At 65.9% G+C, this 19092-nt stretch overlaps 1 protein-coding gene across 1 annotated transcript in view; it reads left to right on the top strand.

Annotated features, from left to right (window-relative positions):
• The window catches only part of FBRSL1 (fibrosin-like 1), a 71946-nt gene that overhangs the window by 4023 nt on the left and 48831 nt on the right, over positions 1 to 19092 (top strand). The window contains exon 2 of the mRNA XM_012657246.1: positions 10670 to 10870. Within this exon, the coding sequence (XP_012512700.1) occupies positions 10670 to 10870 (201 nt within the window). The remainder of the gene's footprint in view (positions 1 to 10669; positions 10871 to 19092) is intronic.

Below are 19092 nucleotides of genomic sequence, written 5' to 3'. Positions count from 1 at the left end.
TCCAGCCTGTGCCTGTGCGCTGAGAACACAGCAGGTGCTCCTTAAACGTTGGCAGCGGTGGCTGTGGGCTGAGGAGGCAGGGCTTGGCCTGGCTCAGGGTGTGTGCCCAGCAGTTGATGACGCTGCGTGGGCCAGGCCCTGTGGGCACTGAGGATGCAGGAGTGGCCAGGGCTCTCAGATCTGAGCCGGCTCCCTTGACTTTCTGCATCTCCACCTGTCTAACGTGGAAGTGGGAAGGGGTCTGGTGGTTTGGGGGTGCCCCCTGGCCTCTTTGCTCTGTTCTTGCTCTAGCCAGGGATACTGGGGCAATTTGGATGGATGGCTCTCGCTGTCCCTCCTGTTTTTGGTGACAACTCTGTTTTCTGGTGGTACTGACCAGAGGGGACAGGGAGCTGCCCCCCGTCCCCCAGGGCAGTGCTGGGTACTGCTGCTGGTTTCTGCCCAAGTCCTTCTGATAAGGGCAGCTTCCCGCGTGTGGGGCTGAGAGCAGTGTCCAGAGCTGTGTCAGACGCCACCTCCCAGGTGGCCAAGGCTGCCCTCCGGCCACAGAACAGACCGTGCTGGGCCCTGTATCTCCCGGTGGTCGGCCAGGCCCTGCTCAGCCCAGTGGGCCTGAGACCGACTGCACCTTCCGTTCCCGCGTGTGGGCCCTATGCGTGGAGTAAGGTGCCTGGCCGGGTGCTCTGGGCAGCAGGGGGGTGGCCAGTGTCTGGCAAGTGCCTCTGCCGCCACCTGTGGGCAGAAACCACCGTTGTGGTTTGATATCTGTGATTTTTCTGTTAATTTGCTTTTTCAAACAGCAAGTTGCTTTCACTTGGTTGAGAAATTAAGCTCTGTGAAAAGGTGTACGCTACAGTTTCTGCTCCAGCCTCAGCCTTCTCCAGGTGGCGGCTTTCCTGGGTCTCTGGTGCTTCACCGTGCTGACATGACCAAGTACAGATACGCAGTCTACTCCAAGGAAGTGTGTACGTGGGAACAAAAGTGGAAAAAAAAGTGCCCAGAATACTAGCTGTGGTGGTCGGCAACTTCCCTTCTCTGATTCTGCTTCCACGTTCTCTGGTCAGCACGTGTTACTTTGACAATCCCAGGAACATGCGCCTAAAACCCCGGCCACCCTGCTGTGCAGAGCAGCATTTAGGAAGCCCCCATGGCCATGGCAGCAGGCACGTGAGCGTCCAGGGGCGAGCTGTGATCTCTGCGGACAGTGACAGAGCGTGTCCCAGCGGCAGACAGGACCCTGTTGGGCGGGCGTGTGAGCCTGTAGGGCTGGGTCAGGGTGAGAGCGCAGGTTCTCGGGGCACAGCATGGGGGATGGGGAGCGCCCAAGGCTCTACCCAGCCCTGGGTGCAGCCGGGGGGTTCTGCTGCGGGGGCCTGGTGGGGGCTTCACGGCATGGTCAGGGTCCCTCAGGACGGACACAAGGCGGGAGGATCTGGGCTGGCCTGGCCGTGAGTACGTGTGCAGGGGCCAGTGGTGTCACTGGGCCCTCCAGGGGCCCCTGAAGCCCCCACTGTTGGTGGTGCCAGAGAGGGCAGAGTCTGTGCTGGGTGCCATGCCTTTGCCCAGCCCAGCCCTCTCCTCATGGCTGCTTCCTGGTGTTCGTATAGGGAAACTGAGGCCCAGAGTCACGGCATGGGGTGCAGAGCTGAGCCTGTGACCTGCCTGTGATGGTCTTGGGCTGCTTTGAGGACGGGCTGAACCCAGCTCCTCCCAGAGGGTCCCCCAGCTGGGGCTGAGAGGGTGTGAAAGCGAAGTCCTGGCGCCTTGGGCCCTGCCGTGGCCGGAGTGGGGCCTGCAGGCCTCGGGTCCAGGCCGCTGTGGCAGGACGGTCCCCAACCCTCCAGCTTCTTGGGCTTGTCACTTCTCGGCTCCAGGTCACGTCCTTCAGGGTCCTGCCTGCGGCTCCCACACCCACTGTGCACACTTGGCGCCCTGGGCCCTGCTGTGGGCTGCCCTCTGCCTGGAAGGTTCTTCCCCAGGTTCCCTGTGGGTCCCGCAGCCGGGAGCCTGACCTGACACCGGCACCTCCGTCCGTTCCTGTCTCGTTTCCTGTCCCCTTGTCCCCTGGCAAGTGTCCCTCTGGTTGGCTTGTCCCCTGCCAGGAGACATGGGAGGCTCAGTTTGTGCGGAGACCAACTCTCCTGTGTGTGCGTTTCCCTGAGAGAGGAAGGCCCGGGTGGAGCTGCCGTGCTCTGCGCTGCACGTGGGTGGCCTCTCGTGCAGGGAGCGCCTGTGGTGCAGGACCCCGCTCGCCGAGCCTGCGTCATCCCGAGCACCGTCGTGCTGTGCGCGTCAGGCTGCCCCTGAGCTCCGGGAACGGCCCCTGCCTGCCATGTTGGTGGAGTCTCAGGTTGCTTTGCCGATAGTTGGGGTTTTCGCCACCATGTTCCCGAGAAGACTTGTCTGTGGTCATCTTGTTTTTGTTTGTTCTGCTGCGATCAGGTTGGAAAGTTTTCCTTTTTTTCTGTTCTCTAGAATAGTCAAAATGGCATACAGATTGTCCACTTGCTCACTGCTCGGACAGAACTCTGGGGTCCCGGTACTCCAGCCCGTTCGCCAGGGAGCAGCCAGCGTGGTTTGGGGTGGGAGGGAGGCAGGTGCTGAGGGAGGAGACCAGACTGTGGATGCCCGGCCAGAGCAGGTGGGGAGAGCCAGGGAGGAGCTGGCGCTGGGGGTTCGGGAGAGGGCAGCCAGCCAGGCCATGACCATGAGGAGAGAGGCATCTGGCAAAGGGAGGCGCGGTGTGCCAGGGCCCCGGCAGCTCCAGCCCGGTCGCTCAGAGTCAGGCAGTCTCGGGAGGAGCCCCCAGAGAGCCCGCCTGGTGCGTGACCTCTGACCCAGGCTGTCCCCTCTGCACCCCTCTGTCCAGACTCCGCCAGGACCTCCTCTGGCCTCAGCTCCTGCGTATTTTAGGAGCCCTCAGGCCTCCGTCACACTTCAACATCCCCAGGCCACCCGCCCTGCCAGGACGAGCTGAGCCGGTGACCCCAGGCTGGAGCCCAGGTCCGAGGCTGCCTGGAGGGACGCGGGGCGCCCTTCCACTGCTGGGGCAGTGCTGGCCTGGAGACCGACCCCTTCTCAGAGACCCTGTGTGGCTCATAGCAAAGTCATTTGTCCCTAAACAGGACAGTGCTGAGCAGCCCCTGGGTCCTTCAGGAAGAACTGGGGCTTGGCACGTGTGTGTGCTCACACGTGTGTGTTTGTATGTGTTAGTGTGCACGCACATATGTGTGTGCTGCCCCCAGATACCTGGGAAACGTGTGGCGTCTGAGAAGGTAGCGTGGCCCTGGATGGGGAGGGCCCACTGCTGGCCTGGCCTGCGGGGGTGGGGGCTGGGTTCCCTGGGGAAGGGCCGGGTCACCCAGCTCTGTCCAGCACACCCAAAGCTGCCTCGGGGAGGGCTCAGGGCCCCCACCCTGCTTGCCCCTGCGTGGGCGTGGATCCCTCTCTGGGCCCCGAGCTCACAATGGCTTGGGGGTCGTTGAGGGCTGGGGGTGTTGGTGTGGAGGGTGTGATGCCAGGCCCCGCCACCATTCCAGAGGCCCCCGCAGTTGCCAGCTGCCTGCCAAGCTCCTTTCTGCCTGGTCTTGGCACGTCCCCCATTCTGCGCTGCAGGCTGGTTAGGGCCCATGGTGGGTGGGGCTGGACGCTGGGTACACCCTTCCCACTGGCCAGGGAAGTAGGCGGCGGCTAGCCCTGCCTCTGGTCACTGGGCCTGGGGGGGTGGGGCTGACCAGGGCCGGGCACCCACAACCCCGACGTGGGGCTGCAGCTCTGGGAGTCTGGGGTCTTCTGCTCTGTGACTCCAAACACCACGATCCCCTGGGAACTGTGGGAGGTGCCAGTGCCTCTCGGGGCTGTGTGGGTGCTTGTGTTTTGGAAGGTTCCAGGAGCACTGAGGGCTGCTGTGCAGCTCCAGAACGACGTCTCCCTGTGCTGGGCAGCAGGGGGACCCCACGGTGGGATTCCCCCCTCTGGGCCGGACCACAGAGCTGGGCGTGGGCCTGTGTGCACGCATTCCAGCAAGGACGGCGCTCTGCTCCGGGTGGGTGGTGACTGCTGCTCGGGAGGAAGGAAGCCAGAGCTCGACCCCTCCAGCCGCGGTGTAACATGGTGGCCGCCCTGTGTGATGGGTGGGAAGCCCTGGGTGCCCACCCACTGGGGGCTGGGCGTGGAGGCCAGTGGCACCACCCAGGCCCAGTGGCCACCTGTCCACACCCCTCCCTGCTCTGAGCCCCCTCCTCAGTCCTCTCTCCCCAGGGGGCAGGCCGAGCCCTTCCTGCCCACGTTTGCATGGTGGGGGCACCTGCTGTCCCTTGGGTCCCCTGAGGACACAACTGGGTGGTGCTCTGTGAGGCCTCCAGGAGCCTGGGCTGCCGGACCCACCTCCTTGCAAGACTGGTGGCCTCATCCGGCCTTGGCGGCCGCCCCCCACCCAGCCCCTGCTGCACTAGGGCTCGCTGGGTGCAGGCTGGGCCCGTTGTGGGTGCTGGGCTCTGGGAGTGGCCAGGTGGGGGAGGAACTGTCCTTCGTTCTCTGACTCAGTAAGCATTTATTGAGTACCAGCTGTGTGCCAGGCCTGCCCCAGCCCCCGGGGGATATACCACAGACCCGGCCACCAGCAAGTGTCAGGATGGCAGGCAGTAAAGGGACGAGGACAAGCAGGCTAGGCGGGCTTCGCAGAGGAGCACAGGGTGGCCCTAGGGCCCGTCAGGGAGGACAGGTGTGTGGGGCAGAGGCTTGGCCTGGGGCGAGTTTGGGGTTGGCGGGCGGTGGCCGCCTGGAGGAGGCTGTGGGGGTGGAGGGCAGTCCCCAGGCTGGTGGAGTCAGGCGCTCTGGGACTCAGTGACGTGAGGCGTCTGGTTCCCGTTCGGCGTGGGGCTGTGGCGGTGCCTGCTGTGCCGAGTGCTCTGAGGGGAAAATGGGCCGGCGCAGGCACCAGCTCTGTTGGGTTCACCAGAACTTTGTGTCTGCCTGGTTCCGTGGCAGCTGGGCTGCGGGGAGGGTGCTCGGGGTGGGCCGCCGGGCCCTCTGCAGCCCAGGCCGGTCTCCAGGGCTCCGCGCCTGCCTTCCCAGCGGCAGTGTGCGTGTGCCTGCGTGGGGACACCTGGCAGAAAGCCCGGGTCGGCTGGGTGGGATCTCTGCAGCCCCAGCCCTGCCTCTTGACCTGGAGCTGCCGTGTCCAGCTTGGGGGGTTGGGGGGACGGGAACTGCCCGTGGACTCTGTGGGAGCGAGTGACAAGGGCTCAGAGCCACACGCAGTGACCGGCTCCTCTGAGGCCAGAGGTGGTGGGTGCCCACCTAGTCTGTGCCCGGCAGATGCCCTCTCACCGACGGCTGTAGGGAGCAGGCAGCCACGTGTGTCTGGGGCACATGCGTGGCCCTGTGGTGGCTGCTGCTGGAGCCCTGGCAACCCAGTCATGACAGTGATGTCCCAGCAGTGGAGGTGGCAGTGGTGGTGGTCAGGGCCAAGCTGCCATGGCTCCGCGATGCTGGGCGCGGCTGTCGGGCTTCGTGAATCTGCTCGTCTCACCCTCTCAGCAGCCCTAGAACTGAGGCACGGGGGGCCGAGGGCCCTGGTCCTCCCACAGGGCTGCAGGTCTGCTGGGGCCCGGCTGTGCCACCAGCTCCTGCCTGGAAGCTTGGGCACCTGCAGATCGTCCCCAGCCTGCGAGAGCCTGTCCGCACTCGCACGGCCCTGGGCTCCCATCACAGGTACCCTCAGGTCCCCAATATGCTCTCCCGCCACAGCTGTTCCTCTGACCCTCGGCCTGTGCCCACACAGCCTGCCCTTCCCTCCCCGTCCTGGGCTGGCATGGCCACGTGCCTCTCCCCAGGACTGTGATTGCTCAGGGAGGGGCGGCCGCCTGATGTGGACGGGTCCCTGGGGCAGGAGGAGGTGAGCGGTCTCAGCCTCCGTTACTCTCAGGGCCAGCTCCTCCCACCAGGCCCCTCGGCCGGGGCTGTCAGCCAGCCTCTGTCCTCCTGGCGCACGTAGACCAGCGCTCTGGGTGAAGGCAAGGCTAACCTGCGGCTGCCACCCGGTCCTTTCACGTCCCAGGCCTTGTGGCTGCAGTGACACCCGTGCTAGCCCTGGGCCTCCCTGGGCCGCAGAAGACGTTCAGGGGTGTTGGGCAGCCCAAGAGTGCCCAGCGAGCCGCAGCTGTCAGCACCAGCTGTTCAGGTCCCGGGTGCAGCGGGAGGGAGGCCGCCAGGGCCTCAGAGGCCGGATCCACTGCCCATGGGGGGTTAGCGCTCTGGACGCCTCCCCTGCCGTCGGGAGGTCACAGGGCTGTGGCGACGGGACAGGAGTCAGGCTGAGCCTGCCTCCCTCCAGTGCTCAAGGCCATGGGCAAAAGTGAGAGGCCCCACTGTGGGCAAATGGCGGCCCACTGGCCCTTCAGCCCTCGCCCGCAAGGGGAGGCGCCAGGACAGGGGCGCTGGCTTCTGCCCCTTCCTCCTGCCTGGCTGCCCTCTCAGCTGGCATGGGCTTGTCGGGAGCACCCGCCCCTGGGAGGGCCTCGCCTGCCCGCCATCCCCGCACCGGCTCCCTTTTGAATGGTCACCTCCGTCTAAATCTGAGTGACCTGGTTTCTCTTTTTTTTTCACTTGTGAGAAAGTTCACGTATACAAGAGGACGTAGCACTCATGTTCGTTTTATAGAGTTGACCACACTTACGTCCTGTGACATCATTGGGGCCCGTGTCCCCCGTGTGGTAGCTACCATTCCGACTTGCCCTCATCCCACCTGTGGCCTTGGTGCTGGCCAGTCCCCAGACGAGGCCCTTCTAGAATCCTCTGTAGACCCGAGGTGGCTGGGGCCACCCCTAGGCCGTCTCCCCTTGTGCTGCCTCAGCCCTCGTGGCAGCCCCGAGGCGTCCTGGCCAGCAGGCGGCGGGCCGCGTCCAGCGTGAGCTGTGCCTTTCGGTACATTGAGCTGGAGGGAAGAAATAGGTGCACAGCGGGACTGGCCCAGAGCCTTCATGCCGGGCTGGCGTGCACTCCTGCACCCTGGGTGGACGTGGTCGGGGTGGCCGGGCAGCCAGCAAGGGGTGTTGGCGGGCGGATGGCGGCAGGCAGTGGCTCAATGCGGACCTGGGCAGGTGGCCACCCCCTGCCCTCATTCCAGCCCTGCCTCAGCTGCGTGCCCACCGTGCCCATCCTGGCGCTGGCCTCTTGGCCAAGCAGCACCTGTCCCCATCAGCCCACGTCTAACACGTCTTTGGGTGGCCCTCCCTGGCCACACAGCGTGGGCTCCCCACAGGGCCGGGCAGAGGTCTTTCTGCAGAACCCTGGTGGGCAGGTGCTTGGTGCTCTGCCGAGGAAACAAGCAGTAACCGTTAGGCGCCCTGGCCTCTCAGCTCCCTGGCGGCTTGCCTGCTGCAGACCCCGGGCCCCTGCCTCCCAGCTCCTTGAGTAGCAGCCTATGTGCCCGTTGGCCTGGCTCCCCACTCCCAGGTGCCGGCCCCTGGCCAGCCAAGAGCTGTGAGCCTGCAGAACAGTGTTCCAGACGCTTCTGGAGCAAGGGAGGTGTCGGCAAGGCCTGCTAGGGACGGTCCCCTCAGTGCGTGAAGCAGGATCCATGACGTTGGATGCACTGGGCGAGGGGAGATGCGGGGCCGTCACCTGCCAGGTGGGTGTGAGCTGAGGGGAGACGGGTCAGGGTAGCACAGAGTCCTGTCCCCACCTTCTTGGCTGGAGGGACAATTAGACACAGTCCTCACACCGGGGTCATGGGTGGGGGCTGCCCCATGGGTGTCCCATGCCGTGAGGGGCCCTGGCTGGAGGGATTGGGCCGAGCCCCCGCAGTCTCATCCTCGTGAGGGGGAAGCGGGCTGTTTGCGGAGTTATCATTGCTTTTATGTCTCTGTGCTTGGTTTGCCGTGGTGCAATTAGAAATTTCATTGGTGCTGCATAGTATAGCATTTAGGGGGCTAAATACAGTCACGTTAAACTGCTACAGGACAATCCAGCCGGGGATTTCGTGGCAGTGCACCCAGCCCAGTGGTCCTCCTGGGGAGGGGAGCAGAGGTCGGGGGCCTGGCCACTGCGGAGGGTGCTGGGCTCTCACTTGTGGCGTGTGCATCCCTGCTGGTGGTGGGAGCTGGCGGCCGCCAGAGCTGAGCTGGGTGGTGGGTGGTGCTAAGGCCACGGATCCTGGACAGTTATGGCGGCCTCTCTGTGCCTCAGTTTCTTCATTTGATGCTGGGGTAGTCACAGCAACAACTTCACAGGTCACGCGTGTGCGTGCGGACGTCTGTCAAGCGTTGAGCAGAGCGCCTGGTGCAGACCCAGCGCTCTGCAGTGAACTTGAAGAACAGGGAGCACGCTGCCCACCCTGCCCCCGCGCAGGGGCTCCTGGCACCTTCACTCGGGGCGGGCTGCCTCGGGCACTGTGCCCCTCAGATCCTCAGCCCAGCAAGACAGCCACACTGCTGCCTGCCTTGGTGGCCTTGGGCAGGATGTCTCCAGCTTCTCTGAGCTGCAGCGCTGACGCCTCACGGTGGACGAGGAGTGGGGTCCTGGTGGCCCAAGCGCATGTGTTGGGGGCAGTAATGGGGCTAGCGAGGGCCCCTTCCGTCCTTCCGTCAGGGCTCTGCGGGGCAGGCAGCACTGGGTGTTGCTGTGGGACCCTGAAGCTGGCCAGGCGCCACCCACAGGGTCCACATCGCCCTGGAGAGCCCTGGGGTGGCTGGCTGGGCGCCATGGCCCCGTCCTCCCCTGGCAAGGCCAGCCAACACCGTCCCAGGCGTGGGTGCTTTTCGCATCCTCTTAGGGCACCAGGTGAGGGGTTGGCGCTCACCTGCAGAGGCTGGGCCCGGCCCCACGGGGCCCCGCGGGAACTGACTGTTCCCTCCCAGGTGAGCGTGGCAGATCCCAGGCTGGGGGCCCATGGCACAGAGTCGTTTGTGAAGCCCGGGATGTCTGGAGGGCTCAGTGCCCCCGGGGTGAGACACTGTTCTCTAAAATGTTCCTTTGGCAACATTTGTGAGCCCCGCCTGGGGCTGAGCAAGGGCAGGACAGACGGTGGACCAGAACCCGTCCTGCGCGGTGTGACTGCAGGCGGGGCCTGGGGAAGGGGCCAGTAGAAATTTCTGTGTCTTTGAAAGCAGAGAAATGCCAGGGCAGGTGTACAGAAAACACGGCAAATCAGAGCAGTTTGCTGCTGCCAAATGCAAAGGTGTGGTGACCGGAGAGGGTGGCGTGGCCTGTGAGGCCGGTCAGGCCCAGGCAAGGGTCTGCCCCGCACCCTCCCCGGTCCCCACCGGGCGTTTTGCTGGGCTTGCCTCTCCCTCCGTCCCTCCTGTCCTGCTTGCCAGACGAGTCCCAGCTTGGTGCAGGTGCCGGGGTTCCTGGGAAGTTACCCCTTATCTGTTCGTGCTTCCGATCCAAACGCTACAAAAGCTCCTTCCTTCCTGGCTGCAGCGTTTGCCACGGCCGGGCTGGGAGGGGTTCCTGTGCCTTTAGCAGGTGGGGTCCAGACCGCCCGGGTGGTGGCCCCCCAGCTCCTGGGTGGTCGGGGGGCTGGAGGCCTCCCCGTCGTCAGGGCGCGGGAGGCCCTGTGGTCCTGCAGCAGCAGAGTTGGACGACGGGTGACCGGAAGTGCTGCGGGCCCTCGGAGACAGCAGGGCCAGTGCGTCAGCAGAGCTGCCATGTCACGGCGCCTCACCCATCATTGTCATCCGTGTCCTCACCGGAGGAGCAGTGAGGTTTCCTCCCCAGGGACACCATGGCCCTGAGCGGGGGCAGCCCTTTGGCATGGCCCTGTGTGGGGGAGGAGGGGCCCCAGGCCCCTGTCCTCGGCTTTCACTGCCTGTGTCCCTTCACTGTCCCCTCCGGGAGGACTCCATGCCCTGGGGGCTGTCCTCACTGGCACCGCATCTTCTGGAACCTAAACATGTCTGTCTCCCTGCTGCGCTGGTCCTGCAGCCAGGCTGGCATACAGCAGGTGCTCACTGCTGGCTTGTTGAATGCAGACGCCCTGGGGGCTGCACACGGGCTCAGTCTGCGCTCACTCTTAAGGATTTGGGGTGGGGCGAGGGGCTGACAGGGACCAAGAGAGGCCAGCAGGAGCACAGGTGGCCTGCCGGTGTCCCGGGGTCTGGGGTCTGAGAAGTGAGCCACGGGGAGGGTCTTTGTCCCAGAGCAGTGGCCATGTCCAGTCCCCTCAGGCCCTCGGGCACGTGGGGGGCACTTCCCATGGGGTGTTGCTGGGGGACACTTGCTGTGGGGTGTGGGGTGTCACCAGTGACACTTGCTGTGGGGCACATCTGTGGGGTGTCACCTACCAGCACCTACCACCTGGGGGGTGCTTCCCATGGGGTGTCCCTGCGTCCCTGGCCCCCAGCCCAGGCGCTGGGTGTGGAATGGGCCTCCAGGGCTGAGGACTGGGCCGTGCTCTGCGGGCTGGGCCGGGGGGACGCACCGTCACCTTGTGGGGCCACCCACACGAGCCGTCTCGCCTGTCCATCTCCTCCTCCCGCCCTCAGAGGTGGCTTCCCAAGGAGGGCCCCTTCCCTCGGGTGAGGCCCCAGCCTGAGGGCCTGCTTGGGCCTGCTTGGGACAGCCCTGGTAGGTGCTGTCCCAGGCTGGGGGCCCCGCCCTGAGCGTGGCATGGTCCTGTGGGGTGTCCACCCCAGTTAACTGTTTTCCCATCATCTCTCCGCAGAAGGACATGGCCCTGAAGCCACACGAGCGGAAGGAGAAGTGGGAACGTCGCCTCGTCAAGAAGCCCCGGGAGTCGGAAAACTGCCCCCCTGCCGAGGCGAGCGAGCACAGGCGGCCCCTGGAGCCAGGCAGCCCCGGGCAGGACTTGGAGCCCACCTGCGACGGGGGCCCGAGGAAGGTCCCGCTGCAGCCCTCCAAGCAGGTGAGCGCGGGTCCCGCCCCCTCGGGAGCTCCGCAGCAGGGTCTGCGCTGGGTGCGGCGGCAGCCCAGGGCCACCCAGCACCTGGACACCACCCGCGGCGGCACCTGGGCCTGCCTGGCAGTGCGCTCCATCGCTGTCGGGCTCGGGCTGCGGGGCACACGTGGACGGGGCTGGGTCACAGGGAGGCAGCGACTGGCCCAGGGCCACGGCCGGGCAGGGAGGAGTGTACGTACGCCGGGCGGTGCCACACTGATAGGCCGGCCCCGTTTCCCCTCTGCGTCTGCCAGGCTCCGCCGACGACCCGGTGTCCAGTGGTGTCCAGCGTGTCTGTTGGCAGCGTGGGGACCAGGTTCATTGCTGAGCGCTCTCCTGCTGCGCACACAGCGCCTTCTGCTCATGTGCGCGGCGTAGGGGAGGGGAGCGGTCAGCCCCGGTGGTCGCCGCAGGCACGTGACTTGTGGTTGGTGGTCCGGGTGCACGGCACAGCCGGGAAACAGGGCTCCGCCTGCCCGTCTGGGGTCGGAGCAGGTGGAAGCTGGCCCAGGGCTTCTCCCAGCCTGGGGCTCTGTCCTGGGCCAGGAACCCGCCTGAGGCTGCTTCCTCCTGGGGGTCCGCTGGCCTGCGCCTTCTTTTCAGAAAGGGGTTCTGTTTGGTGTGTTGGGCTCCACTGTTGGCTCCCTGGGGACTCGGGCTGCTAGAGAGGGGCAGCATGTCTCCCGGGCCTGGGCTGGATGGGGGGTCCGCAGGCGCACCTGCCCAGGTGGACACGTGCTCTTTCTTCCATGCAGGTGTGCTCCCCAGAAGGGGGGCCGCTCCCAGCCAGCCACCGGGACCAGAACGGCCCGGCCCAGCGCCAGCAGCAGCTCCAGCCCAGCCAGCCCAGCCAGCCCCAGGGGCCCCCCCCAGCCCCGTCGGCACTCCCGGACCCCGGGCAGCCCTGCCAGCCCCGCCAGCCCCAGCGGCCACCCCCGGGTCAGCGCACCTGGCCCCAGCGGTCACTTCTGGGCCTGAGACAGCCCTGCCAGCCCCGGCGGTTACTTCCGGGCCCCCGTCAGCCCTGCAGACCCCAACAGCTGCCTCCAGCCCCAGATCAGCAGTGTCGGCCCCGACAGTCACGCCGGGCTCAGCCCTGCCAGCCGCGTGGGGCGCTCCCAGGCCTCAGGCAGTGCTGCCGGCGCCTGCGCTCCCTGCTGGCCCCGCGGTCCCTCCTGGCCCCCTGCCTCCATTGCCGGCGGCGCCTGCGCTCCCTGCTGGCCCCGCGGTCCCTCCTGGCCCCCTGCCTCCACTGCCGGCGCCTACGCTCCCTGCTGGCCCCAGGGCACCGCTGCCGGTGTCTGCGGTCACTGCTGACCCTGTGGCACCGCTGCCGGCCCCGGCGGCCATGGGCCAGCCCCTGTCACGGTAGCCAGCCCAGTGGGGCTTCCTCAGGACAGCGCTGCCGGCCCCTGTGGTCCCTGCTAGCCCAGTGCCCGCGGTGCCAGCCCCCACGGCCACTCCTGCCCCTGCGACCACGCCGCCGGCCTGCCAGCTTCCTCCCGCGCCCGTGCTGCTGCTTCCGGCGGGCATTCCTAGCCCCGTGTCAGTATGGCCAGCCCCGAAGGTCCCTCTTAGGCCAGCCCAGCCGCCCCCGGCGGTCCCTCCTGGGCCTCAGACAGCCTCAGCAATTAGTTGAAGCCCCAGAGCAGCCTGGCCCACCCAAGCCCTCGCTGCTGGGCCCGGGACAGCCCTGCCAACAGAAGCGGCCACTCATGGGCCCGGAGCAGCCTCGCCCACCCAAGCGGCCACTCATGGGCCCGGAGCAGTCCTGCCAGCCCCTGCGGCCACTCATGGGCCCAAACCAGTCCTGTCAGCCCCAGCCGTTACTCCCCATCCCCGACCGCCCTTCTCTCCTGGGGCAGCCAAGCCTGCCCTGCCGGCCTCTCCTGGGGCCCCCGTGCCAGCCTCGGCGGTCCCTGTTGGACTTGGTGCCAGCCCCTCAGCCCCAGCTGCTGGCCCTGGGCCGTCCCTGCCGGCCCCTGAGATCGCGGTGGACCCGCTCCTCCGCCCCCTGGGCGGCCCGCCAGGCCCCATCTGTGAGCCCTGGAGCCTGACGCCTGCGGGCGCTTGCTTGGTGTTGCAGGCACCCCGTGCAGGCTGCGTGCTGGCAGGGCCCCAGGCCAGGCCGCTTCCCTGCATGCCTGAGATGCTTTGCTGGACTGGCCCGAGGCCTCCAGACAGGGCCAGGCGTCACTGTGGAGACTGAGGCTCAGGCGGGGCTAGGGGCCCCACAGTGCCTGGATCAGGCGAGGCCCCCGCAGCAGGAGGAGAGGAGATGCCCAGCACCGTGCGCCCTCCCCCACCGGTGTCCCAGTGCCCCCGCCCGAGGGCCACTTGTGGCGTGCACGCCCCGGGGAGGGAGCACAGCCGCCCTCTGCTCGGAGCTGGCTGGGGGTCCCTCAGCGTCTTTCCCGGCCTCTGAGTTGCCGTGCACACCTGTCCCGGGAGTCCCACCTGTGCAGGGTGCGTGCGTGTGGGTGGGGTGTGTGTGGTTGTGTGCGGGTTGTGTGGTGTGCCTGGGCGGGAGTGCTTTTGTTGGGGGGGTGCCCCCCGCAGGTCTTGCTTCTTGGGCCCCCCGACCCGTCTGGCCACAGTGTGTCCCCTGCCCCAGCGGAACGGCCTAGTGGCGAGTTGGCCGAGGTGTGGGTTTGGCTAGAGGCCAGGCTCCGGTCCCCGGCGTCCCCTGCCCGGGTCCTTAAGCTGCAGGAGGGCTGTCTGGTGGATCAGGAGTGCTGGTGAGCGGAGGCTCCCACCCCCCGTGGGTACACGGAACGGGGCTGTCAGGGTGTCCAGACCAGGGAGAGCCCCCACAGCACCGTCTGGCTGTGGCCCCGGTCGACAGACCCCACACTGCAGGGCTGTCTCTGGGCCCCCACCTGTGGTCAGGCAGCCCCACACGCAGGGCTCCTGCAGCCCCGGGCACCAGCCTCTGGCCCGGTGAGGGAGGCGTTCCCCGAGGAGGAGGAGCCGGGAGGGGGCAGAGGAGCTCTGACTGTCCAGAGCCAGCAGCTCTGCAGGGGCAGCCGTTTCTGGAGAGCAGCACTGGCCACGTGGGCTCCCCAGGCTGAGGGCGGTGGGAGGAGGCTCCCGGCTGCAGACCCAAGCCGACCCCCAGCCCCTGCCCGCTGCTCCTGAGGACCCGCCCCAGGGCAGGCCCCTTCCATGGTGCTCCCCTGGGGCCTCCATCCCAAAAACGCAGGGCTTATTTTTCTGATTAAAGAAAATAAAAAGTGCCATGCCACTATTTTTTATAACAGCATTAGTGTTTGTAATGTAAGTAGATGAGTGTGTGTCTTACCTGATTTATTCTGACAAATGGTTCTTATGCAAGTGGATTTCGCTCTTGTTTCGTTAGATTCCGACTGAACAGGGGGACCTGGATGTTTGCTCTGGCCCGGGGAGAGGGGGATGGGGGCAGTTAGCCCCCAGGGTGGGTGCCTGGGTGACCTGCACCCCAGATAGGCCTTCCTGCGAAGGCTGAATTCAGACCAAGCCGAACCCGCCCCTCTCGGGTCAGCCTTGAAAAAGCCTCGCCAGCGGTGGGTCTCAGCCCCGTGGTGCCTGTCAGGAGGCCAGGGAGCCTAGGTCTGGGTCCTAGCCGTGGGTTTGGGGACAGTTCCTATCTTGCTGTCACTCACAAGGGGGCTGAAACCACCTCCTGACATCCCTGCTGAGCACTGAGGGTAGGAATGGTTTAAACTGCCCTGGCTGTTTCCAGCCTGTCCCTCCTTGGGGCGGGGGACTGGAGGGGCCTTGTCCCGAGCGCAGGCCAGGACAGCTGCGGGAGCCATGCGGCTGGCCAGGGGCAGAGGCCATTTGGGCCTGGAGCCTTTTGTGCCAGGAGGGTCACTAGTGGGCAGCCACCTGGGCTGGGTCCCCATGGCTAGGAGCTGGGGGCACAGTGGACACCTGCTGAGGAAGCCACCAGGCCCCTTGGGGACCCAGAGAGGCTCCAAAGCCTGGCCGTGACACCTGGTGGGGCCCGTCCACGCTGGCCTCAGGTTCAAGGTGCTGCTCTGGGGAGGGCAGAGCCGCCAGGACCCCGAGGGGCCATTGGTGCCTCTGGGAGACGCAGACCCCGTGAGGCTGGCGCTTTGCCGTTCCTGAGCAGCTGGAAACGCGGGTCCTTCTGTGGATTCAGAGGTTTTGAGACGTTGGTGGCCAGTTCTGACTTCATGACCCGCCCTGCTGACAAGGGACATGGCTGGGGCGGGATTCGGGCTCAGTGGGGTGGGCCTGCCCCAAGGTGGGGACGGGTGGCCGAGCGGGCCAGCCTGGAGGTCAGGGGCCCAGGGGAGGCCACTGCCTGCGAAATCCTGCTGCCACCTCAGGGACCCTCTGGAGATGGGACCTGAAGGGACTTCGGTGCAGGGGACCTTTGGCCGGGGCAGCACCTGCTCCCGCCAGGCCCTGACTGGCAGCCATGCCTGGGGCTGTCTTCACGGTGGAGAAGGGGGTGCTCAGGACGGTTCCCCGGAAGATGACTCGAGACAATCTGCTGTGCCCGTGGCTGGCGGTGCAGACCCAGCTATGGGGCCTGGGGCTGTGGGTGCCCCTGTGGAGGGAGGGCGTGAGCGTGGGTGACCTCCCTCTGCACCTCCTGAGCCCGGCTGGCCCACCGTCACACCCCCACGTCCTGCCCTCGGTGTTGGAAACGCCACCTGGGGACGAAGAGGCTGCCTGGACCCTCCCGAGTCACTCTCATGAGCACCTGCCTGCGCCCGGTGCCAGGCTGGCACAGAGGGTGCCTGGGTGAAGGACGCGGAGCCCCCGCTCTAGCAGGAGAGGCAGGCCAGGAGCGGACGGCGCCACCCGGTGCGCTCGCATGTCAGAGATTCTCCTAGGGCGGAGCCGCAGAGACGGGGGCGCCCGTCACACGGAAGGGCCACACCCGAGGTGACCAGGGGCTGGCCCAGAGGCCGGAGGGAAGGTCTCCGCAGGCCTGGGGCCTTGGAGGAACCTGGGCAGAGCGGCTGCCCTGGCGTCTTCCCAGGCGTCTGGGCTGCACTGACAGGCCAGGCAGAGAGGCCAAGGCCCTCCTCCTCCAGCCAGAAGCTGCAGGGACAGGGACACCCCCAGGCGCTTGCAGAGCAGAGCTGTGGGGACATCTGAGGAGACTCGCTCCCTGCCCAGACACGGCTCTGCCACTGTGCCAGGCTGGGACAGGGCGGGTGGCAGACTGGGGAGCAGGCGCACTCCTGGAGGGGTCCCCGGGACCTCTCAGCGCAAGTTCTGATCCTGCCGCGGGGCAGGGCCTGGACCGCTCGGAGCAGTGCTGTTTAACAGGGACACGGCGTGGGCCACGTGGAGAGCTCTGAACATCCTAATAGCCACACTCTGAAAGTAGAAAGAAATGGATGAAACTAATTTTAACCATATATTTTAAAGTAACTCCATGTATTTTCAAAATAGTGCTATTTTTAACCTGTAATCAGTATAAAAGTTACCAGATAATCTCCCTTCTTTTTTGTACTGAGTCCTACGTTTCCGTCGCTGGTCAGTTCAGGCTAGCCACGTTTCTCGTGGTCAGTGACCACGGGTGACACAGAGCAGGCAGCTGTGGATGGGTCCTGCTGGCCACACCTGGGCACCTGTGCTGCCTTTCTCACCCGCCAGCTCAGCCACTCGTGGTCGACCCCTGAGACCCCCCTCTCCGTGTGAGCAAACCAGAGCGCCCAGCTCCTGCCTCCGCCTTCTGTGGATGAACCGGCGTCTGCCCGGATGACGGGCTGGAGGTCGGGAGCCTCCGCACTCCTCACCGCCCGCGCCCTCCACGCAGCACGCCGGCAAGTCCTGGGCTTCCGCCTGCCGCGTCTCCTCCGAGCTGGATTTCGCTGGGAAACAATGACCACGACACAGGACGTGTGGGGGCCGCTAGCCAGGGCCCAGAGGGAGCCCTCAGCTTCCGGTGCTCGTGTTGGGAAGGGAGAGGTCTGCAGTCAGCGCCCCGAAGCTGAAGACAGAACTGACCCCGCGGGAGGAAGAGCGGGCAGCAGAGACTGAGAACCGGGAAACAAGCCAGGCAGCAAAGCCACAAAACCGGAGTTGTTTCTTCGAAAACTACCAACAAACTGAGAAATCCCTGGCCAGGTTGATTAAGGAGAGAACACAAACAACCAACACCAGCAACAAGGGAGGAAACGTCACTGGAGGTGCCACGGCGTGGACAGGACCACGTGGGAACACGTTTGCTCCAGGAACTTCAGTGGCTTAGGTGAAGTGGACGATTCCTTCAGAACCAAACCTGAGCGAGGCCAGACGGTCTGAGCAGCCCGTGTCTGCCAGGTGGGATTCTGGACGCCCCAGCTCAGCTGTCCCAGGGCCCAGCCCTGCGCGTCGTCGCGGCACTGTGTCCGTGAGGCTCGCCGCGACCCGTGGGGCGGCGCGTTGTTATTCCCACGCGGCTGAGGACGCTGAAGGAGAAAAGCAGCCGCTAAGTAACGTGCCCAAGGCTGGGCAGGACTCAAACCGCAGCCGCCTGTGGAATCTGAGCCTCGGCTATTCCCTGCGGGGGGGGGGCCGCAGCTGTGGCCTCGCTCTGCCAGCCCATGCGCAGGCCTCCTGCCTCCGCCAGGAGCTTTCTGGAAGGTTCCCTCCACCCACAGGGTCCTTGGTGACCCGGCCCTGCCTCCCTCTGGCAGCTCGCGGACCTTTGCTGTCTCAGCTGTGTCCCTGTCCCTGTGCCCTCCCCCACCCCGTGCCGCAGTCACCCTCTCTGGTCCCCCTGGCTGGCCTTGCGCCCCAACTCTCGCAGGGCTGGGCCCCAGGCTGGCTTCTCCGTGCCGGCGTGTTGATGTTTGCTCGTTTGGGGTTCTCTAGTCACGGAAGAGACAGCCCCTGGTGGGCCGGGCAGAGTCCCGGTTGATGAGCATCGCAGAGAACTAGCTGTGTGGCCTTGGCAGGCGCCTCGGTTTCCTCATCTGTGAAGCGGGGTAGTGACACCCTCCAGAGCTGTCGGAATAGAACTGTCCTTGTCCTTAGCGCTGCTGTTAACAGGCGTCTGGCCCCCGTGGGGCGTGGCTGAGGGCCCTTGCCCTGAGTGCCAGCTCCGTCCTCACTCTGCAGTCCTCCCGCGGTGGCACCTGTCATTGGTTTTTTCGGGCCTCAAGGTTTTGGCTTGAGGGGTGCAGAGGGGAGGTGGGACCCCCTCAACCTGTCCCGCACCCCAGGCTTTGCAGACAGTGCCCACGGCCTGCAGCTCCCGGCTCCTCAGCCAGCCCGGGAAGCCGCCGTGCAGCATGAGGTCGGGAGTGTGGGCTTGGCGGCCTCGGCAAGTGGCTTCTCCTTTCTGGGTCTCGGTTTCCTCATCTATGAAGTGGGTGTTAATCCTAGTGCATTGGTCTTAGGCTTGTTGAGACGACACAGAGCGCTCAGGGCAAGGCATGTGCTGTCTGCACGGCTGCCTTTGTTTTCGTGAACTCTCAGACACTCCTCTTGTCCTCGAGGCCAGGCCGGGTCCCCTCGCGGAGGCAGTTGTGGCATGGCCTGTTGGCAGAGCAGCCAGCTGCTCAATGGCTCTGACCTGGGGCCTGGGCCTGCCCCGTGGGGAGCAGCGGGCGGGGTCACAATGCCGGAGCTTCCTGCCGCCAGACGCGCCCCCATGTGAAGGGGAAGTTGGCCCAGGGCCCTGCTGGCTGGGCGCTGCCTGGCGAGAATGAGGAAGGAGACGGGGCAGCTGGTGCCCAGCGGACACGCCCCGCCCCACAGCGCCGGCCACGCGGTGGCTGCACTTCCCAGCCTCATCCCGCAGCAACTTTGCACTTTTCTGTCGGTCCCTGTGCTAGGCCCTGGGTACCGCAGTGAACAAGACAGGTGACTGTCCCGCCCCAGGTGGAGACGTTTGAGCAGTGCTGCCTGGGAGGAGAGAAGGCTGAGACCCAGGAGGAGCCCTGGCGTAGAGGACATGCCCGAGGGGCATGGCCTGGCGCACACGAGCCGAGCAGCCCGGGGGCGTGGCAGATGAGGCTGGGCGAGACCTGGTGTCCAGCGTGGACCTCGCTCTCACAGAGGGAAACCTCAGGGGGTTCAGGTGAGGGAGTGACATGAGCTGATTTTTTTTTTTTTGAGACAGAGTCTCGCTCTGTCCCCCAGCTAGAGTGCCGTGGCGTCAGCCTAGCTCACAGCAACCTCCAACTCCTGGGCTCAAGCGATCCTCCTGCCTCAGCCTCCCGAGTAGCTGGGACTAC

The sequence above is a fragment of the Propithecus coquereli genome, unplaced genomic scaffold, assembly GCF_000956105.1.
Source record: "Propithecus coquereli isolate 6110/MARCELLA unplaced genomic scaffold, Pcoq_1.0 Scaffold535, whole genome shotgun sequence".
Lineage (NCBI taxonomy): Eukaryota > Metazoa > Chordata > Mammalia > Primates > Indriidae > Propithecus > Propithecus coquereli.
Note: the sequence above shows the minus strand (reverse complement) of the source record. Positions and strands in the feature narration are given on the sequence as shown.